The 22,035-nt window shown below is 35.7% G+C and overlaps 1 protein-coding gene across 15 annotated transcripts in view; it reads right to left on the bottom strand.

The window, feature by feature from the left end:
* Positions 1–22,035, bottom strand: part of FRYL (FRY like transcription coactivator) — a 162,387-nt gene that overhangs the window by 19,086 nt on the left and 121,266 nt on the right. For 10 of the 15 annotated variants that reach the window (XM_062606496.1, XM_062605937.1, XM_062605758.1 and 7 more), the window contains 14 exons: positions 21,108–21,229; positions 20,420–20,610; positions 19,640–19,734; positions 17,810–18,417; positions 17,111–17,208; positions 16,068–16,238; positions 14,944–15,084; positions 12,215–12,409; positions 10,880–11,041; positions 10,531–10,605; positions 9,292–9,475; positions 6,512–6,717; positions 5,471–5,641; positions 1,178–1,431 (listed from right to left, as the gene is read on the bottom strand). In XM_062606496.1, coding sequence (XP_062462480.1) covers positions 1,178–1,431; positions 5,471–5,641; positions 6,512–6,717; positions 9,292–9,475; positions 10,531–10,605; positions 10,880–11,041; positions 12,215–12,409; positions 14,944–15,084; positions 16,068–16,238; positions 17,111–17,208; positions 17,810–18,417; positions 19,640–19,734; positions 20,420–20,610; positions 21,108–21,229 — 2,673 coding nt within the window. The remainder of the gene's footprint in view (positions 1–1,177; positions 1,432–5,470; positions 5,642–6,511; positions 6,718–9,291; positions 9,476–10,530; positions 10,606–10,879; positions 11,042–12,214; positions 12,410–14,943; positions 15,085–16,067; positions 16,239–17,110; positions 17,209–17,809; positions 18,418–19,639; positions 19,735–20,419; positions 20,611–21,107; positions 21,230–22,035) is intronic. The other 5 variants (XM_062606010.1, XM_062606254.1, XM_062606329.1 and 2 more) reach the window with 1 other exon arrangement.

Genomic DNA, 22,035 nt, shown 5'->3' with positions numbered 1-22,035 from the left:
CTGGATGATCTTTAAGGTTCCTTCTAACACTAACCATTCTATGAGTCTACGATTCAGTTATACATTAGGAAATAAACTGCTACCAGACTTTAATTCTTGCAAGGCATTTTACAATAGGTTGTGTAGGGGAGTGCAGATACAATTTCTCTGTCCCAGTAGAACCTTTTCAAATGCCTTGGTCTTTTACAGCTTCTGTTGTGTTCTTTTCTGTAAAAGACTCCTTAAATGGTCTCTCTGACAGAATATACTCTATGTTCCTATAGACATGAGGTATATATATTATTTAGTCTAAATTTCTGAGAAAGTTTGAAGTATGAAGGAGCCTATGAGCAATTCAGAATTCATTTGGTTTAGTTTTGTTTGTTGGTTTGAGGGTTTTGTCTGTGTTTTTATTTGTTTGCAGTTTTTTGTCTTCCCTCCTTCTTAGACCATTACCTTCGAGAGACTTAGGGTTTCATTTTTAATATGACTCAACCAGCTAGGATGAACTCTAACATTTCCTCTCAACAGTTATTTTTGCTCTCCACATTAAAAATGGGAAAATGTTATTTTATTTTAAAATGTCTTAGAAACATACAAGAGACTGATTAACCTGAACACTGAAAATAAACCTTGGGCAAATTCAAAGACAAACTGGTCTGACTCCTGCAGAATCTTTGATTAAAACAAAACCTCACAAAAACCCCTCAAAACAAAAAGCAAAAAATCCCAAACCCAACCCAAACCTATCCACCCCCCAACCAAACCCTTTTTTTCCCCCATCTTTGGGTGCCAAAATGGGTTCTGCCATACTTCAGAGCAGTTCAAGGACTGTTATATTGCTTGCAGCTGGTGGCTGCCAACAAAACGTTTCAGAACATCCTCTGACCTCTTTTCTTATTTCTATGCTATTTATGGTGATAAAATGTGCTAGATGTTTTTTTTTTTACTCAAGAATTTTCATCTTTTCCTGCATGGCTGTTTTCCCTGTACCAGAAACAACTACTGAGAAAAGCACTGAATTTATTTACTGTAACAGGCAAAACCAATCAACCATTACTTCTGATATGCAAAATACCATTTTAGATGCTTGCATTATGGGATTCACGGAAAACCCCAGACCATAGGAAAGCCTACTTTGTTTGATTTGTACACCGGCAACATGTAATTTGTTACTTAGAACCAATATTAATCTTACCTAGACAAATCAGAGAAGTCAGCTTCTTCTTCTTCACATCTCTCATCTAGCTCTTTCAAAGCAAGGGTAACGTCCTCTTCACAGACAGACTCGGAATAGCTCTCAGGAGCTGTTGCCTCTACCAGTTCTGTGGTCTCTTCCAACTCAAGAGATGCATGACAGACCAGATAGTCTTGTTGTTCTTGTAGTAGATACGACCCAGTATCTTCACTAGCAGTGCTAACCTGTTCATCCCTTACTGCTGAACTGCATTCCTGTAAATCAAACACACTTTTACTTACTTTTATTGTCAAGGCTTATCTACTCTTACCAGTTTTTATGATGGTAAAGTAACAGTTATAAAAATTGTTTACAAATATCCATTCATACTTTAATCATTCAACTCTTTGGCTTGTTCACACAGTTTTACTGGAGTCAAGACAGGCAGTCTATTCATAATATTTATAGGTTCTACTTAACACTAATATCCCAGAGTATGACATATTTACAGCAAATAAGATTTCTCAAATACACTCAAATCTGTTAAGAGAACACTCCCAGAAAAGTACCTGCAAATAGCCTCTAACGTATTTGGATCACAACCAAGATCACAACCAAACACAACTAAGACTTCCATATTTTACTTTTCTAGTAAGGACCAAACTGTCTGCCTTATGCTTGCCTTTGGGGTTTGGAACCAGTAGAGAAAATGTCTTTTCCTTTCCTCTCCCATTTAACAATGTTCTAAAGCATAACTGAGCAACAGTGTAACAGACAAACAATGGAAAAGGGACATTCCACTATTTTTATTATTTTGCAATCACTGTTAATATGGGGAGCTTTAAGGGTTTAACTCTGAACCTCTAAATGTAGGCCTTCCATAACTGAGAGTTACAAAGAGACAATGATTAAACTCAGGTAGGTAACATTAGAATGACCCTTTCTCCCTTCCCTCTTCCTCCATTAGCATTATAATACTCATTATCATTGCTACATTGAACAGAGGAATTCAGATTTAGATAATTTATGATGAACTCATTTGAAACCTTTCACTGGATTTTTCTGTGGAATAATACTTTATTGTACTTGATATTTCCTAAAGGCACAAATTACCACACATTTTCATTCTTAAGTGTGCTTGTCTTCCTCTACTGGCATATCCAAGACTGGTCAACAAACCTTTGAACAGCCTCTAAGCATACACATCACTTCATGGCTTTCATCAGTCTAAAGAGAACCTCTGACAGATAAATAACTGTACATATATTGGAAACGACAATCCAGCTTTAAACAGAACGATATAATTTTCTTCCACAGTGATCTGAACCTTATCTCACTTTGACTATGGTACTGCTCAACGTGATACTGCTGTCATTTGACACAGCTAGTGGGCTCACTTATAATGTCTGGAAGTTAAATCTGGAATTTTATTGCACAGAACAGCGTTTTTGTCACACTGAGCAGCTAAGGCACACAGAAACACAAAACCCTTTTACAATACCACAGCAAAATAATGCGGATTGAAGCAGTGGTCCATTTCTATTATAGATGTTAAGAGATGACACATAGTTGTACTGATCATGGCTGATAGATGTACATACGAGAGATACACTTCTAGAAAATATTTAAGTGCTAATTACTAGCTAGTAAATTTACAGTTAAGTTAGTCTTCATAGTGTCATGACTCTCGATTTCTGAAATCTGATGTGTAACTTTGGGCATATCTTTACTCCCAACATGAATGTTCTCTAATTATCTTAAAAATGTCATTTATATTATATAGTTGACAACTCCACAGCATCCAAGGAAAATTACTTCTAGTAAATTACTCCCTCATAAATCCACAGTGCAAATTATTAAATTAGAAAATCATTTTAGTCATAAACTTTCATATACTTAAGCTTGTAAAACCTTGTGCACAAAATTGAAAATATTCTTGTAAACTAGACTGTACATTTCTAACTGGAATACGGAATGTCCTTTTTGTAAAGATACCTGCTATTGCTCAGAATCAGCCAAACACAAGTAAGTAAACTATTTACTTTCTATATCTTCAGTTTTCCTACAAGAGAAGCAAGGAACTCAACTTAATTCTATGATTCTATGAACTGCATCTAACTAGCACACGCCCCCTGTTTTTAAGTAATTATTTTTTAAAATTTTACCTTGGATAGATTTTGATATTTATTTATACTAAAAACATTGTGATAACTGACACTTGGCATGCAATGAAATGTCCGTGTTGAAACAGTTTATGTATATAAGCACATATAAAAACCAACTGCACTATGCTGTCAGTTGTGCAGTATAAGGATTCAGAAAAAAATATCAGGTTTACTGTCTTAAAATTTTCCCAAAGTGAGTTGATAGTTGATACGCTCAAGCTCATTCTATTAAGAGGCATAAAGCCCTTTTAGGAACAAAATCCAACTAGATAGCTAACTTTTGTAGACTAACTTTAGAGTGCTTGAAATCTGCCTGAAGAAAACTTAACATACTTGAATGAATCCCACATTCTAACATGCTCAAAATAAACTTTGAACACATCCCATGTAGTGACTGCATTTATATGGATCTGCAGTCTTTTTTTTATATATATATGGGGTACGCGTGTATGTATATATATACATATAGCAATGTTTTCTGGGTGCTACTTAGTCATGAAATTACTTTACAGCCCAGTATTTTCAACAATGTTACTGCTTTTATTGAGTGAATGTTTTCGTCTGGGTTATCAGAAGTATAGTGATTTTATGAAGGGAGCTGCAGAAGAACAGTGAATCCAAGTATAAAGGCAGTTTCAGACAGAACTACAAAAATGTAGGTTTTGTAAAGGAGTTACAGCTGAGAGTGCACCACAAGCAAACAAGACAAATTATAACGTTTAGTTCTATGAAATCCTAGTTTACCTATCCCTTCTCCCTTTTATCCCAGCTTATTTATCACTTCTGTGTTTTGAAATCTTGACATAAAAAAGAATAACCCAGACTAAGTGTTCTTCCTCACCCAAAATTCTATTGCAGCAAAAATGCATGTTGTAGACACGTAGATGAAGTGCTAAAAGACTTGTTTGCCAATCTAAGCACAGATACCCTACAAATTTGAGACAATTTATTAATTGCAGTGTAACCAAACACTGCAGAAGAAAGCACACAGATAATATGAATGAAAAAATATGCAAAAAGTGGAAAAAAGCTGCTTTAAAAAATGTCACAGTATCACAGTTCTAGAAGGTGAAGATTTTATCACAAGAAACCAGTCACCCATATTTTCCCTTTGTTGTTCTCCAAGTACGTCTTTTGTTCTTACAGTTCTCTTCATTAAATGTTTAGCTAGGCGAGTGGTTTCCCCATTAGCACAAGCGACTTTCTAGGTAGCAAACAGGTAGATGAGAGCCTTTGTTTAGAAATCCCAGTCACCTGAACCAGTCAGTCGACTGTTTAAACAAAGCTGACTGCAGACTCATTCTTAAGAGTACATCACATACACACAGAAATAGCTTAATATTCTGGAAAACTCAATACAAATGTATGTTCTGTCAAAAGTGGGATTAGTGTTGTTTATCCAAATAAAAATAAGACTGTCAGTAGCACCAATAATTTTATACATAAAATGTCTACCCAAACCAAGCTGCTTCAAATTCAAGAATAAAAGCCATATTGAGGTTTTAGGTACAACTGCTAAATATTGTACGAAATGTAGCGGATGATTATTTTAAATTATTTTTTTTTCAATTTGTTCAAAATATTTTAAAAACCAAGAAACTTGAGTACTCACAGATTTGCAGGCAGCCATTAGCTTGAAATCTGTCTCAGTCCACACAGGCCCTTCCAAAAAAGTATACCACTAGCATCTGTGGTCCTTACTAAAGCATTATTTAGTGGAACCAACTGCTAACACAGCTGGCCTGAGGTTTTATTCCCATACAGCACCAATCACATTAACCCACAGAAAGCAGAAGAAAAAGGGGGGAATAAAAAAGTATTTGAAAGAAAATGTTGCTCAAGAAGGATTTCAACCATATGAAGTAAAAGCATCTTGAATATTAGCCTATTTTCATTCTGCACCATGAAATGATCATTATCAGCCCTTCAAGAATATTTTTAACCTGTGGTAAGTTCCCTCAGTCCATCCCAAGCAGTCTTCATACTGAGGAAACATTTTAGCAGAACATTCCAACAGGTTAGAAATATTAAAAGCAAATCAACTAATCAGTGTAACAGATGAAAATTCAATTGAAAAGAAAGCCAAAGTTGCTATTAAACACTAGAAGAAGCCCAAATCAGCCATGCACCAGCCCACATTTCTCCCCACCTCAGGCAGCTGGTTGCTAGAGTTATCTAGAGGAGAAGCCTCCAAACTTGGTGTCTCAGTTCTTATTTGAAGCACGTCTTCCGTTCCCACACTGCTGGTGGAATCTTGAGACTGAAGTGATAAACCAGCATGATCTGATACTGTTTCATCTATGGCAGAATCGCTGTTCAACTAAGACAGAAAAGAAAGAAACATGAAATTATTCATAGTTTATGGAACATACAAATTCCAGGGAAAACACACATTAGTTTTAAAATAGGCTGTTTCAGTATGGTTAGATATTTGAATTTGTTTACATATGACGAGCTTAACACCTTTACACTAAACTGTTAGAAGCATCACATCTACTTCTGTAACGTTTAACTTCAAGAAGTTAATGTGTGAAGTTACCTTTAGAATCTAGAAAATTACTTCCTTTCTAGTTCTTAAAGTTCTTTGGCAGTGGTGAAATGCTAGACTGAAAACACTGAGGCGCAGAGCTCTTTGCTACAGGCAACATTAGTACAAACTCTGCCTAAAGTCTGAAGAGTGGCATACTATCCCTGCTGCTCCCCATCCAGTGAATCTTTTTCTAGTTTCATTTATGTAATGGAGAGAGTCTTCAGAGTGGCCAGCGTTCTCCATTTCTCTCAGCTATATGTACACATATGTTTCAAAATCCATAATTAAATTAGCAATTTCAGTCGTTAAACATAACTGAGGCTCCCACAGGGTCACTTACTTCTCTTGTTCTTATTTAGTATTTTGGGGTATTTTTAGGAATCCAGAAAGACACACACTTTTTTTGCACTTACATTGAAACAAATATAGTAAGTATAAAGACATACATGCACAAAAAAAATTAACACTGTACTTCAATTATAAACCTGTTATGCACCACTGATGTGGTAAAGGAACTCCTCATTGATGCTGGAAAGCAAAAGTTTAGCCACATCAACTTAGTTCCTCTTTAACTCACTTAGGCTGAAGGTGTGAGCCATACTTATTCATTAAAAGTGAAAGCTTAAGTTCTAAGATTCCTTTCACAGAAAAATAACTTACCATCTGTGAACGAGACAGTATCTGACTTGCAGTCAGGGCTGCTTCCTCTTCTGAAGACTCATCAGTATCTTCCTGATTGGTCAAGTTCAAGCTGGGTGTGCTACCAGAGTACTGACATTCTTGAAGAGATGGTGTGTCTCCTTTGTCAATACTGTCAAGAGAGCGCCTGCGAACGCCCCAGTTGAAGTTGTCCATGCTTTCACCCTGTAATAAAAAAGTTTGCACAATATGTATGTACAAATTTCAATGTAAGAAAATTAATACACAAATGCAACCAAGACAAGTACTGAATGCATTATGAACAGAGTTTCAATCAGCCCTTTTAGTTTTATTTAAATACCTTGTTAAATGACTTTCGCAGATAAATTAAAATATATATGGCAAATGAACTAGAATCTTTTTAGTATCTTCTTGGAAAGTAACCCAATATATAATCTAGAACTATATCAGTATCAAATTTATATATCTGACTAGAAAGTACAAACACACCACAGACAACAACAGAAGAACAAGCCAGGGCACCAGGCTGCAACTTACCTGCAGCTCCTGGTTAGCAAAAAGGAAAACACATATAATTAGAGAGAACGAGGACAAACACTTAAAGATACTCTACAACCAGGGAAAAATGTTTTATTACATAAGATTTGCCAACAGTAAAAGACTGATTCAAGCTCTGAAAAAAAGCTTTGATCAAAAAGCTAGTATTTGAAATAATTTCTTTCAAATGGGAGATCAATTGAAAAAATAAACAAACTGACGACAAAACACTAAAGCCAGCATGCTTACAATACACTTCTCTAGCATAACATGTAAAGCAACTGTTTCAACAAACATTAGATGAAATTCATTAACTAACACACATGAATCTAAACTGACCACATCCAACTGACAAAGCACCACCAACATTAATTATATGCAGGTTCTAGAAAAAAACATGTCTTCATTAACAGTTTTACCAGCTACTTTGCATCAGTTTTATGAAATACACCCTAAACACCTAAAGCTAGATCCTTTCTGTTTGCACAGTATAAAGATGGGCTACTTGGGTTTCAAACATCCAACATATTAAGTGAAATCTGTATCTTAAACCCACTATTGTTTTAATTCACAAACTATCTTTGATTTTCTCGTGCACTTTGTCAACCTTCAACAATTCATCTACAGATGGAAAACCATTTCACCAGTCTAAAGACAGTTACTAAAATACCACATCTAGCCCCAAATGTGCAAGTATGGGTTCCAAAACTGCTCTGACAAAATATCACTTGTGGTGACTTAAGAGATCATTATGATGTATTAAACATGCAAAGCAAACTAAACATTCTGTAGTCGCTTTCTCTCTTAATGATTTGTTTTGCTCCAAAATAAGGTGAAAAGTCATGGCAATGCAAAAGAATCCCAACTACAACAAAGTACTCCTACTGTGGGCTGAAGCACTTCTGTTTAATCTGAATATTACTCAGATTTTAATGTAAGAGCCTCAGTTCATACTGTTGACATTTAAATCTTAGAAACAAATAACATTCTGTATTTCTGCTGCAAAACTAGGCAGCTCTTAGATAAAGTGCACGATTTGTATGTAATGCCCTAAATTTTACAATCTGTGCTTTTCTTTTTTTGCAAGTATAGCACTACATGCTGCATACAGGCAAGTACTGAGAAAGAAACTGTCTCTTCTTCATCATTATCTGTTAATCTGCATTCAGAAAATGAAGTTAAAGGTTAACTTGGTTTGGCAAAGTTTTTGACTTTTGCCATCCTACCTGCAAAGACCCATCTAGTATTAAAATAATGCTATGCTACTACTGAGCCAATTCTGAACTGTTATACTTGCTTTGAATATAGGAAACTGTACCTGTATAGTGTGTTGGTCATCTATGCAACAGACCATAATGAGCCTATACTTTTCCTAGAAGATGCAAATATTGGCTAAAGTGAAGCAATACACAGGAAGGAGAGTGAGATAAAACTTAAGTATTAAGCGGGGAAAAAAGCAAGATTTTATAAAAAGGGATAGATTAATGAAAAGAACAATCCTGGAGTTTAGATAGGCAGATATTATTCTTAGCAGCTTGTTGACTCATAACCCACAAGGGTCTCCATTACTAATTCAGTTATTTTGTAACAAAAACACTGAAGGAAACCTCAAAGTACTCCAGTCCTTTTACAGTTATACTTTTAAGCTTCAGCAACTGTTAACAGAATCTTTACTATTTCTCAATATTTAATTTTGGTTTACCTCCCCTCTCTTGTTTTTGAGAGAAGTACAGGAAATGTAAGAACTGCAGCAAGCCAGATATAATGTAAAAGTCAGTGCAACCACTTATGTTGACCAAGTTAATCATATATAATGAGATAGTATACCATACAGTTTGTAACTTTGAAAGCTATTCTTCATGTTTTCAAAATGCAAAAGTGTATCAGGAACAAGATTACGCAATTTTCTTAACATACTGTTCCATGATTAAATTTTCGGCTGCATGATACCCAGGTGTTAATCCTGTAATTGGTTTACACTGTCTTATCACCTCACTTTCAGATTAAGTCACTTAACTACCCCTAAAAAATCCCAACTCTCCCAAGCAAAGACACCCAACAACTTGCAACAACTTAACACTGCAAAGTTTGTCACACAGGTTTCTTTATCATTCGAGTTCAATTACATCATAAATTCTTTCCAATTGGATTTGTTAGAAGAGCTGCCAATTCCTTAGAATTGCACCAACATAACCTTATTTTTAAAACGTTTTCAAATGGAAATACACAGAAGAAATCCCAAGGTCTCACCTCTGCATCTTCCAATTCAACATCTAAAAAGTCAAAGTCTTTAAAAACTCCAAACTGTTGTTCACTGGTATTGTCTTCTACAGCCACTTCCTCCTCTTGAATCACTTCTTCTGTTGTTGAAATAAGACTAGTTTGTTGATCTCCAGCTTCCAAGTCCTCATTAGAAGAAAACACAACCTGCAGATATGGGTAAAAATAGAAATAAAAACTTACAACTAGTGTAACTCCGGAAGTCAGCTATCCTGCTTCCCACATTTAATGGCAATAGTGGCAATTAGCCACTAGGGTGAGGTAGACTGCAGTTTGTTTAGAGACTTGCTGGATTTTAAACTACATCTTTAAACTAGTGACAACTGAGGTGGGCTACTCACTTTATTTTAAAAAGTTCTTAATATCATCACCACTATTAAGCTTAGTATGCCACTGGGGGTCTTCTCTATGCCATGCACAGAAGTAAAACCATCAGCCTAGTTTACTTAAGACTACTGCTCCTCCTGATACCCATGTTAGTTTGAAGGCATGTGATCCACTGTTTTTTTTCAATGGATTCTATGGTGTTTTCAATATAGCATCAACATCCCTGCAGTCCTCAGCCACTGCTTCCCCCTCTCTCTAAAGTGCATGTTATTTGCAACGGGCTAGATAAAGATTTACTCAGAACAGGGGAGATCTAGTTCTTTTCCCTCTTCTAGCCAAGACACTTAACATTTATACATGCAGCCTCAAACACACTACTCTGGACTGCCAGTGTAGTCTTGCTCGTCTGTGAAGAAGTACTAAGATTAGTTTGATCAACTGAGTTCCTTAGTAGTCAATTAATTGAACTTGGAGAGGAAAGATTTGAGTTTCAGTTCAAAAACTTTAAAACAATCTTGGTTTGATAACCACATAAGATAAAAATTAAGAATTAATCCTAGCAATTAATCTTTGCTTTAAAACATACAGACCTTCCCTAAGGTCCGTTCCCTGAGACAGCAACATTAGTTTTGGCTGAATTTAAATAGCCTTTTCAAACATGTCTAGTGAAGACAGGTGCCCACTGGACTTCTTCAGGAAAAATTCATTACTTATGATTCCATCTCTTTCTAATTCTTCAAATTGGATTTGTGATTTACTGAACCAAAACCAGTTTGTCAAAAACTGCTCTTCATAACTTCACCAATATCTGAAAACGCAACAGCATTATCACTGATGGGATTTAAAAACCAGAACAAAACACCATCACCACTTACTGAAGGATTCTTGGGAAGACCAGATTCTGGACCACACAGAGAAAGCACATTCATTAGCTTCTCCCTAGTTCTTCTCTGAAAAATATACCAATGAAAATCACATAGCAAGGCATCTGCTGGAGGTTAAAATGTAAACCATCTGCATTTTAACTAGTCATTTCACATGCTGACATCCACTAAGAAGAATCTGAATATTTTTTCTTTTCACCAGTACTAGCTTTTAATTTACACTATATTCATTTACTGTTTTGCTAAGACACAATATAGAGTCCAAATTAGACTTCAACAATTTTTTATACATTCATAACCACTGCTGTAATATACATATAAAGTATTCAAAACAATGTACCTGAGACAGCTGTGGTCTCTTCCAGCTGACAGGAACTAGTGCATTTGAATTGGAGCCTGACGAAGTTGAAGAAGTGCTGCGCGTAACAGCAATGACCTTTGGCTTCCCATTTCTACCAGCTGCGCTGTGTTGATCACCATACTTATTTCCAATAATTGGTGTCTACCAAAGACAACAGATACTTCCTCAATATGCAAATCTGTATTAGTAAAGACTGAACATTTGTTTTCAGAATTTAGTGTTACATAAAAAGTAGAAGGGCTTGTCTGTCTGTTTTTAAGCATTCTATGAAGCCTATGCCTAATCCACTGAGCATTGGTACACTGGGGAATACAAAGCTGAATAAATCTACCCTACGCAGTAGGCTGCCATTCTGCTCACTTGTGGTTTTTTGAATTAAGTAGAATTTACGCTGACAATCCAGTTATATGTTTTTAAACATGCTTTGAAAAATTGTTTTCACAGACAAGCAACTAACACACACACTTCTGAGAACCAAGCAGCAAATTCAGTCCTTCTGACAACAAATGCCACTCCAGAAAACTCTGTGGGAATTCATCTTGTCCCTCAATTATATGCATGCAATGAAACTTCCAGTAAGGAATTCACTTATCAATTTAAGTAATTCGCTTAAGACATCTGCAACTCAAATCATTATCTAGGGTCAGCTTCAACCAGGAGCTCTTACTTCTGATTAACTGTGAAGTCCTACAGTTTTCACATCCTTATATTACACTGCAGTCATTTGGCTGTGCTCCCATTTTTAGAAATAGAATGAGTATCAGACGTATTATCTTCAGTTCTAATGAACCTTAAGGGGGGTGGGGTGGTGGTGTTGTTTTTAACTACAGGATTTTCTCCGGCTTCATTCATCTTACATTGAGGTATCTATAGTGTGTATCCTACTCTCTTCTCTAAATTTTCTCCCCCTTCCAAAGCCACACCAGAACCACTGTACAGGGTTTTAATCCTCTCAGCCCTTGAATACAAAACCCTTCACTTGATGAAAGCCTGGAATGTTCAGCTGCAAGCAGCAGCCAGCTGCATTAGCCTGCTCTCTGACACAGCTGAAATACCCTTGAGAATAATCCCACTGACTTTTAGTAATTAACTCTTCAGACATTCGAAGAGGGGGAAAAAGGCAAAAACACAACAAAAGCATTCAAAGGTTATCTTTCAGTATGACTCTTAATTACTTGTAAGTAAAACTTCAACACCTGTCATTCTTAACAATTATATTTATTCTAAAATACATAAATGTAGAAGGCTAACAAAACAAATCTGTGTTTGCAACAGCAAGTCATTATTGCATTGTAATTTAAATATAGTAATTACCTCTGATATGTCAAAATGAAAATCTAAGGTCTTCCCAGGTAGCTCCTTGGACACATTAAAAATTTTCGTGAAAGATATTTCAGGAGAACCTATGTCACCTCCATAAGATTTAGGGATATCATTAGGTACAACAAGGCTTGCTGACCGAGACACCACCAGTTTCAAAATATTAAGAGCTTCCTTCCAGTACGGACTCTAAAGAGAACATACACAAATTGCAAAACAGTCACTTTAAACAAGACACCATTTTTTATGTACAGTGGGATTTTACATTGATTCATTACAAGATTCCCCAAACCAGAATCTCTAATCTTCTACACGTGCCTGCAAGGTGCTAGCACACATGGGCAGCTTTGGACCTTGAAGTACCAAGAAGGCAGCAGCAAGCTATCAGGTCATCCCATGGTGGGTGACAGGTCCAGCCAAGCAGGCAGGTCCAAGTGCCAGCCACACCAGACTCTATGTCCCTTACTGCCTGTATTTGCACTATGTGTTTTACCATTGTCTGAAGTATCTGCCCTTCACACCCCAGAAAATAAAAACTAATTGCATTTAAAAGCAAAACAACTTCCACCTCCCACCATCTTCAATTATTTTACATGTATGGGGTGAGTAAACTGAATTTGAAACAGCCAAAAATATTTTGTAGTTTGTATTTCCTCAGGTATTTCAAAAATCTTAAGAAAACCCAAACCAAACCAAACCAATACATTTACAAGGTTTTTATGTAGTATCAAACTGAGTGCTTAAAACAGCCAGGGCAAAAGCATGAGAACATTAGAGGCAGAGCCTGATTTGAGTGTACTCTCCTTCAAAAAAAATGGTTAATGGTAATGTAAATAATTTAGCAGCTTCAACTACAGAAATTGTGGAGTGAATCGCAGAAGAGACTTACACTGAAAGCAGCACCTTGGGAGGCTTAAGATTTACACTCCTGAAAATGTTGGGATTCTACCTGAAACTTAATCTTCCATTTTTTTAAATTAGCAGGATATCTGCCATAATAAGAGTCTTCAATAATCTCCTGAATTTCTGTGCATCATAAACATAAAAAAAGTCTCAAACCTGATCCTTAATTTAAAGATGCACTGTGACTACAAAAGACTAAAAACATCAGCTTAGTAGCATGGAATTTAAACAAGACATATTCATTTATGATCTTCTTTTGTCATTAATAGTAACATGTTTTATCATATAAAAAATACACAGGCCTCTCTGGAGGGTTTTTTTCACTAGTACTATTATTTTGATAGTCAACAGCTCCTAATTAAAAAGAGATACCATGGTAGTATGGGCATAGAAAGCTCAGATAAAGGTTAGACGTGAAGCAAGCAGCTCTCAGGCCACGCAAACTATAGTTAATGCTAATCATTCCATTTTGCCTAATGCACTCCGACAGGAGCACAATATCGAAAGTACATATCCGTCAATAACAAAACATCCAGGGAGCACTACTCTTCCTGGTTAATTATGATTAAACCACTTGACTGAAATGCATTTGGCAATAATGGAATTCAGGAAAAAGGGGGGGGCGAAGGGAAGAAACAAAAAGAACGCTGTACACTGAAATGTTTTTATGCTCCAGGCATTTTCATTTTCAGCAAGATGCCGGACTTTCTTCTGTGAAATAGATTTTCAGTGAATTCTGTTCCAAGTACAACAGATCAAATTACCTAGAGCAAAACACTGTTGTTCATCTTTGGGGGACTTAAAAAAAAAAAGCACTCAAATCCATTACGGTGCACCTTAATGTTCCTCACAGATATATTGGTCAAACTGATTTAAATACGTATTTAACTGTAAAACTTAATTTTGAAAACATATGCATTTACATAAAACATTTGTGCAGTATTTAGCAGTAAAGGTGTCCTGGGTTCAGCAGTAGCAGTCATTTTTTCTTCTTCTTAGTAGCTGGTGCAGTGCTGTGGTTTTGACTTTTGGCCTGGGAACAGTGCTGATAACACCGATGGTTTTAGTTTTTGCTAAGTTGTGTTTAGTCTGACAAAGGACTTTCTGAGTTTCATGCTCTGCCAGGGAGGAGGGGAAGCTGGGAGGAAGCAGAGACAGGACACCTGACCCAAACTGACCAAAGAAGTAATCCATACCACAGCATGTCATGCCCAGGATGTAGAACTGGGGGCAGTTACCCAGAAAGTTAGATCACTGCCGGGGTTGGGCTGGGTATCGGTCGGCGGGTGGTGAACGGTTGTATTCTCTTACCTTGTTAGTTCCTTAATCATTATTATTATTGGTGGCAGCAGCAGTGGTTTGGGTTATACCTTAGTTACTGGACTGTTTTTATCTCAACCCGTGGGAGTCACATTCTTTCGATTCTCCCTTCCATCCTTCTGGGCATGGGGGGAAGAAAGGGTGGGGGAGTAGACTGCGTGGTTCTGATTTATGGCCTGGGCTTAAACCACGACAAAAGGTTTCCTTGCATTTTAATAGTTAAAGGAGCATGTCCTCTAACTACATATGTAGAGCTGCCTATATCTGCAAGCAAATGCACATACACCCATGTACCCTTGTCCCACAAAATGTATTTCAAATCGGACAAATACATAAGCATATAGTGAATTAAGTACGTAGGACAAAATAATGAAACACTATGAAATCTGGCCTTGAACAGCTACTTTTATGTCTGAAATAAATCCCCATAAAACCGCAAGTGTAATTTCACTACTACTTCGATAATATAAGAAAGGCTTTTATAGTTTTTCAGTACCTACCTGAACATATTTACCAATAACTTTTATGATTTCCAAATTGAACTGCTTCACTGGTGCTGTGGATAGGTCAATATGACTCAGAAGACTGTAAATGATCTGCAGTAAGGACTGCTGCATACTGGATAAACCCTTCTCTAACAGCTAAAAAGAAATAAATTTAAAATACAGAATTCATTTAGGGCCTTTCATGGTAGTAGAAAGGGAAAACAAACATTAAAATACAGCCAACTTCCATACATATTTATTTTCCCCTTTCAGGAACTTGTTTTCAAAACCAGTAGAGTTGCCACTTCACTGGTACCACCTCATGTTTTTCAAAACTTTGTGTTAGCATTAAAAGAAAATCAGAACAATGCTCTCTGTCCTAATTCAGTTTTCTTCCCCTGAACTTTGACATATTTGTTAGCATAGATCTAAAGCACCTCATAATAAAACACTTCTCATTAAACAGAAGGGTTCATACAAATTCAAAATCTCATTACTGTATGAAAAACAATTACGCCTCTGCATTAAGTAAGGCTGGAACACACAATCTTACAAACAAAATAAGTGCATATAAAGTCATTCATGAGAATGTACAAATATTCAAAAAAATATCTTCATCAGTTTGAAGTTTTATACTTCAAGGACGAGTCTAAAAGGTTTTCACACAAGATACTTTTTAAAGATAGTAACAGTGTTCCTGTATGAATGGCTGGCAGACTAACATACTGAATTCTATAATTGAAATGATCTTTGATTATATACAATGCAATACTTAATAATTTCCAAGTTTAATTTGTGATAAGGTAATCTTTAAATGTGTAGTTGGCTAAAAGAGGGTCTCTTAGAATTTGCACTATACTACAGCCAAGACGGCATCTACATTTTATTCACATAGCACAGAATATAAATACCAACTTTGAAACATGACTATCATGAAAAGGTATCTTTCATTAGAGGGATTACAATTTCTAGGTATTCTTAAATTGCTGCACTCCAAAATGGCATATTTTAACACTATTCTTTCATCATGGAAGGTGGACTTTTTTCCCCACCAATATTCAGAATCAAGAAAAATAAGGAACTGGCAATGAGTAAATGTAATGTTGATCACAGATTGTTAACACGAGATACATACTTACCTCTGCAAGGTAAGTTACGAGGTTAAACGTGGCATCTGAGAAAGAGTCATGCAAATATCTACACACTACATTAATCCAGTTAGAACAGTCTCTGGAATAACTGTGTGTACTGTATAAACTCATCATATGAGCCAGATTGGCAAGAGTGGGTGATTTTTCCTCTGCACAAACCTGTAAAGCAAAAAGCATATCTAATTATATTAGAAATGACAACTGTTTAACCTAAGCATTCACAACTCATTATGCATTTTCCCTAGACTGCACTCCCTTTTCTAATAACTGAAACTGAACTAATCACATAAACAACACTTACAGTTTCTGTTGAATTTTGGTACTGCGGCATCCATGCTCCAAGTTGATCTATTCATACCAAACTTCGCTCAACTAGAGTCACTAACTAGTAGATCAAGTATTTAAGCGACAGCAGTAACGTCTGGATTTACAACAGGCATGTAGTTCTTTGAGGCAGCTTATGCACATCTAAGTCATTTATGTATCACAGAGGGCTACAGTTGCATCCCCTATGACAGATAGCACTTAACTCCCCTTTCCACAGTCTTCCTTACAATACAGTCTGTTAGGCCAGCACACCACCAGCCTGGCTGGAGATTATTGGTGTGTATCATGTACTGTTTTAACAGACACTAAAGAACATGCTATCTTTTCTTCTCCAGTCCAAAAGGTAAGGATGAGCTCATTCTCATAATTAGAAAGATTGCTTAAAAAGGGATTTACATTTAAAATTACAAACGGAAAAGTCAGACGAGTTAAGAAAAAGTAACTGATGTTATTAGTAAGGAAATCTGTTCTTTACATCTCAATTTTATAGAATAAGCTAAACATGTTTTTGCATTGACAAAGACAAACTTGGGTTGATATGAGGTCCAACTATGTAACTTAGGACTGAATCTTGTCTTTAAAATATGACCTTCTACAGTTATTTCTGTATTAGAATATTACGTAAAAATACAAGAGAGCAGAAAAATATAGAAACAATGCTGGTATAGAGTTCTGAACACTTCTCCAAGCATCATTTTACATACCTTTGCTATCCTGTCAGCTGTTTCTTTACAAAACTGAGTTGGGTTATCAAAATGTTGAATCAGATGAGGAAGTAGGCACAAGATGTTTAAGGGAAATCCTAAAAACATACATAAACACAGTTACATGAGCCCCAAAGATTTTTATTATGACTTAATTTAATGTGGAGTTACCTGGTATTTAAGTACCCTTACAGCATGACACATACATTCACACCAATATGTAAATACACATACATGTACTTAACTGTGTATGTACGTAGAATGTATATAAATGTGTCTGTGTTAGGTATAAATATGCATAAGATGAAAATAAAATCATCATCAGACCAATTAAGTGAAAGTATAAGGAAACTGGACAGCTTTAGGCAGTACGGTCACACTGCTTCTTAAAAGTTTGAAAGAGTACTAATTGAGCTAGTTAGCACAAGATCATGAAAAATAATATATGTGCTCCTAAAACTCACTTGTAAACAAGTTAATAGTCAGTACATACAGTTTACACGCAGTATTTCTTGGCAGATAATTATTGTCTGCAATGTATTCCTGCTATCTAGCACTGTAATAGTGATAACTGCAAAAAGCATTTAACTGAAGGGATTTTTTTTTTCTTAAGGCAAATGCATAATTACTACTGATTTTGATTACACTTAATTTGATGAAAAAATGTATTTTCATTACACACACATCTACCAAAGATACCTGCTAACTGAGACGGATCCACCAGAGCATGCCTGGAAATTGTGATGAGTTTACTGAGGAGATGAACTGTCATTTCTTGTGTAGATGCTGAAGTAAAGCCTTTCAGGAAAAGCTGCTGAAGGCCTGGGAAGTTATTCCATTTCAGTTTACTCTGCACCTTTTCTATCTTTTCCCGACTCTCTGATTTATCCAGAGGCAAGTGAATAAGAAGCTTGTTGAGCAGCTTGAGAGCCAAAAGGTATTCATACTCATAATCTGACTCCAGCAACGAAGCTGCAATCCAAAATATGGTGGCCATCAAGTTGACAGGGTCAGTAGTAGGCTGCACATCATACATCCCTCCCTCTCTAAGGGAGGAAAGGCTTCTAGTCCTGGCCAAACTTCCACCATGATTTATCCTTCCATCCATTATATCCAGTGTGTTGCTCCGCCGACGGTCGCCTCTCCGTTCACTGATTAAATTCAGTCTTAAAGAATTACTCCTTGTATTGCTGTAGTATCCCAAACAATTGCCACTATTAATGGGACTTGTGCTTAGATTTATCTGTCCAGTGCTTTTCCTATTAGCTGCATACTTGTTTCCCATTACAGAATCATGGTATGAGGTTCTAAAATAAAAATCATATCATGTATTATTCTATATAAAATACCTTAATAACGTGCAGTTTAGAAAAAGGGAAGAAAGGAAAAAGATGCGACACTACCCACACATACAAACACACAATGAATCACTTTATCACTGGAAGACTATCTTATGAAAATATAGGATTTATCTATCTAGAACACTAAAATATCCTTACAGCAGTAAGAACAAGACTGTAGCGTCCTGTTATCTCTGCTACCAAATCTATTTGTTACAATCCCAGAATACCATAATAATTACATAACAGTTCAGTAAAATCAGAAAAAATAGCCTGTAGCATGTAGATCACCTGCGAATGAAGATCTAGCATTTCAACTTACTTACATGTGTGATAAAGGTAGAGAAAAGAATTAATAAATTATTTACTTATTATACTTACTGTCTTAAATTTTATCTGAAGTATCAGAAAAAACAACACCTTCAAGTTCTGATACTGAGAAATAGAATATATTCCTAGAAATTGCAACATTTTCAACAATTGTGTCATGAATTCAAGCAATGTCTGTGCATTTAGGGACTCTTTTTCAGTTTGAAAAAAAGTCATTGAGCTAACCACTCAGACTGTAATGAGACACACAAATGACTCAGACTATGTAATTACACTTCTCACGTATATGGACAACAAATCTGAGGCTAGCATTTGCTGTCACTGAAGAAATTTCTTTTGTATTAACACTGGAATAAAAGTATTTATTGCAGCACACGAGTTTTCATCTGTGAAACTTAAATTATCTCAAATTATCTTCTGAAGATTGGTGCCATTACCTTCATTATACATATGGGGAAAAAATAAGGCTCCCAAGAAATTACACTACTAATGAAGGTCACCAGAACCTGATTTTAAAAGGAAGTACTAAATGTACTCAGTGCCTTTATTTTTGAAAAGTCGCAAAAGAACTGACATTTCAGAATGGAGCCATAAGGAAACCTGGAACATCTCTCTTTTTAATTTTATTTTATTTTTAAATTGTTGAGCAGGGTAAGTTGAAAGGTAGCAGAAATCCTTTTAAAATCTAGATCCTTATGAGTTTTGCTTGAGACAGAATGATAAAAGCAAGCAATTTTGCTGCAGCAATACAGCTATTCTGGCAAAGACAAGGAATTATTCCTTACATTTGTAACACAAATCTTTAATAATTCAAATGTATAAAAATGTGTAAGGCAGTTTGACTAATAAAAGAACTTACTGAGAAAGGGCAGAAAGCAGATCATAATGCTTCATGGTTTCAGCCAACGTATCAATAGCAGACTCTAAGGTCAGAAGCAGTTCTATGACAAAACCCTGGGAAAAGCAACAGGTCATTATAAATCATGCAATATGCACATGGAAGATCACAGAAAATCTACTGGGTAGTAATATAAAAATATGAGATCAGTATCAATAGCTAAATTATTATTTTATGCTTCAATTAGAGCATAATTCTTATGAGACAGCTCAAATTAGCACTATAGCTTCAAGACAGGGGAAATCACTGTATTTTTTAAATATTCACAGAATTCATCCTGGTTTTCATTCTTTCTAAGGATGAACTTAAGGATGAAGTCACTCAGACTGTCATTTTGTAATATTAAAATATCCACTTCTCCAGATGTACAATGACACTAAGTTGGATGGTTTTTCACACTTTATCATGTTATTTTTTTAATAAAAGAAAACCTATTTTTTTATATGTCTGATCTCAGGATTCTCTGACTATGAAAGAGAAGTTGATTTCAGGAAACAGATGTATCAAAGCAAGTTCCTATTGCTGTAAGAGAGAATGTGCACACTTCACCTTTTCATCATTTAATTTGATGAAAATTCAGAAAGTGCCATGATTTAAAACTGTTTTGATATTTGAAATACCTTTAAAAATAAAGAGCAACTGAATAAAAAATGGTTTTAAATTCTCCTTTCATTAAAATAATCCTGAAAGTATCTCATTTAGGCAGACTTTCTAATACAGTGGGGGGGAAAATTAAAATACCTGAGCTTCTTCTCCTGCATCTCCAACAGTTTCTACTAGTCTGGAGAGAACATCGGAAAGTGTAGACGCAGTAAGAGGCTGCTTCAGAGCCCTGAAAATCTGAAAGGATCTCCCAGCATAATGTCGAGAGGAACATGAAAGCGCAGTTTGCAAAGCAACTTCACTGAGACGGTGTTCCAATTGAAATCCTCCTATGAAAGCAAATAAATGCTCAAGCGACATAATGCATCACAAAAAAAAATCCTCAAAACCACTTGAATTTAAGAGTATATTGCCAAAGCCATTTTCTCAAGTCATCTTCTCAAAGAGTGTTACTTTCAAACATCCTTCTGGCATGTAAACTTGTATTCCGTAATAGTAAACATTTTAAATACTTGTAGAGATAAAATGTCTATGATTTTAAGTGTCTGTAATAAAATAATAAGATATTTTAAGATGTTAAAAATATTTTGCAACATAATCGATTCTATGATTCCATGACCTCATTTCTAAAAGATTATATTTAAATCTGTTGTAATAGAAACATGACCCAAATGTGCAATACACAAGAAATATCTATTATTTAAAAGCAGTAAGCTATGACCTAGAGTGATCTTATAGATAACCTGTAAACTTACAGGCATTCAAAAAACTTATTTAGTTTGCAGACTTGGACATTCTATCGTGCATTGTCTGGTTTCTAACATACCTGAGCTAGACTGTTTAAATATAGATACCACATGCTTTAAAAAGACAGTTAACTGTTCAGCACTTTTTATATTAGGGTTCTTGGCTGAAACATCTTCGTGGTTCCAAAGTGGGCCTCTTTTCCTAAAAATATAAAAATAAAGTAAACAGAATATAAAACACAGTGTTTGACATTAACATTATTTAAATGTTATTTTAATCTTAAAGTTAATTGCAAAAGAATCTACTCCTTACTGCATAAAAGAAACTATTCAGAACTGCAGGCACAAATCGGGAAGAAGTCTGACCACCCAGCATTATATAACAATATGCAAAAAGTTAAGGTGCAAAGCAATATATTAGATCCAATTGAAATAACATTGTTAAGTTTAGGAAAAGGTGTTCTCTATTAGATAATATTTAGTTTTCTAATAACAAATCAGTACAACTAACACCAAAACACACTTCTTAAAACAACCTCCTTTCTTCCCATCAATACACCACACTATTCTAGGCTGATGTAAATGGTAAGTAATCAAAAGTTCTGAGAAACAGGTGGGATTTCAGATCTACAAAATCTTAAAAGCTTTATGTAAACTATCATGCAAACTGTGCAAGTGTTGACAGTTTTACAGACGTTCTCTGCCACAGATTCCTGTTTCTGAATAGCCAGCTCTCTACTACGAGGTAATTCATAAACTCCACACAAATCTTGCAGCTCCCTAATCACTTTATGTATTCCATCCCTAATCCTTTAGCTGGAAAAGGGAATTCTATAAACTGTGCAGCAAGCAAAAATAACAGACCTGCATAGAACAGGGTAACTGGGTGGCCAAAATTCTCTGAAATTGTTGGAAAGTTAAGAGTTGTTCATACGTATATCACATAAAAACGTTTCAGGATTAAACTGTCTCATACTGGTGATAAAAGAGGGACAAAATCAGACAACA

This window comes from Pezoporus occidentalis, unplaced genomic scaffold (assembly GCF_034315485.1).
Source record: "Pezoporus occidentalis ecotype Australia unplaced genomic scaffold, CSIRO_AGI_Poc_V1 ctg1, whole genome shotgun sequence".
NCBI classification, from domain to species: Eukaryota; Metazoa; Chordata; class Aves; order Psittaciformes; family Psittacidae; genus Pezoporus; species Pezoporus occidentalis.
This window is presented reverse-complemented; position numbering and strand designations above follow the sequence as displayed.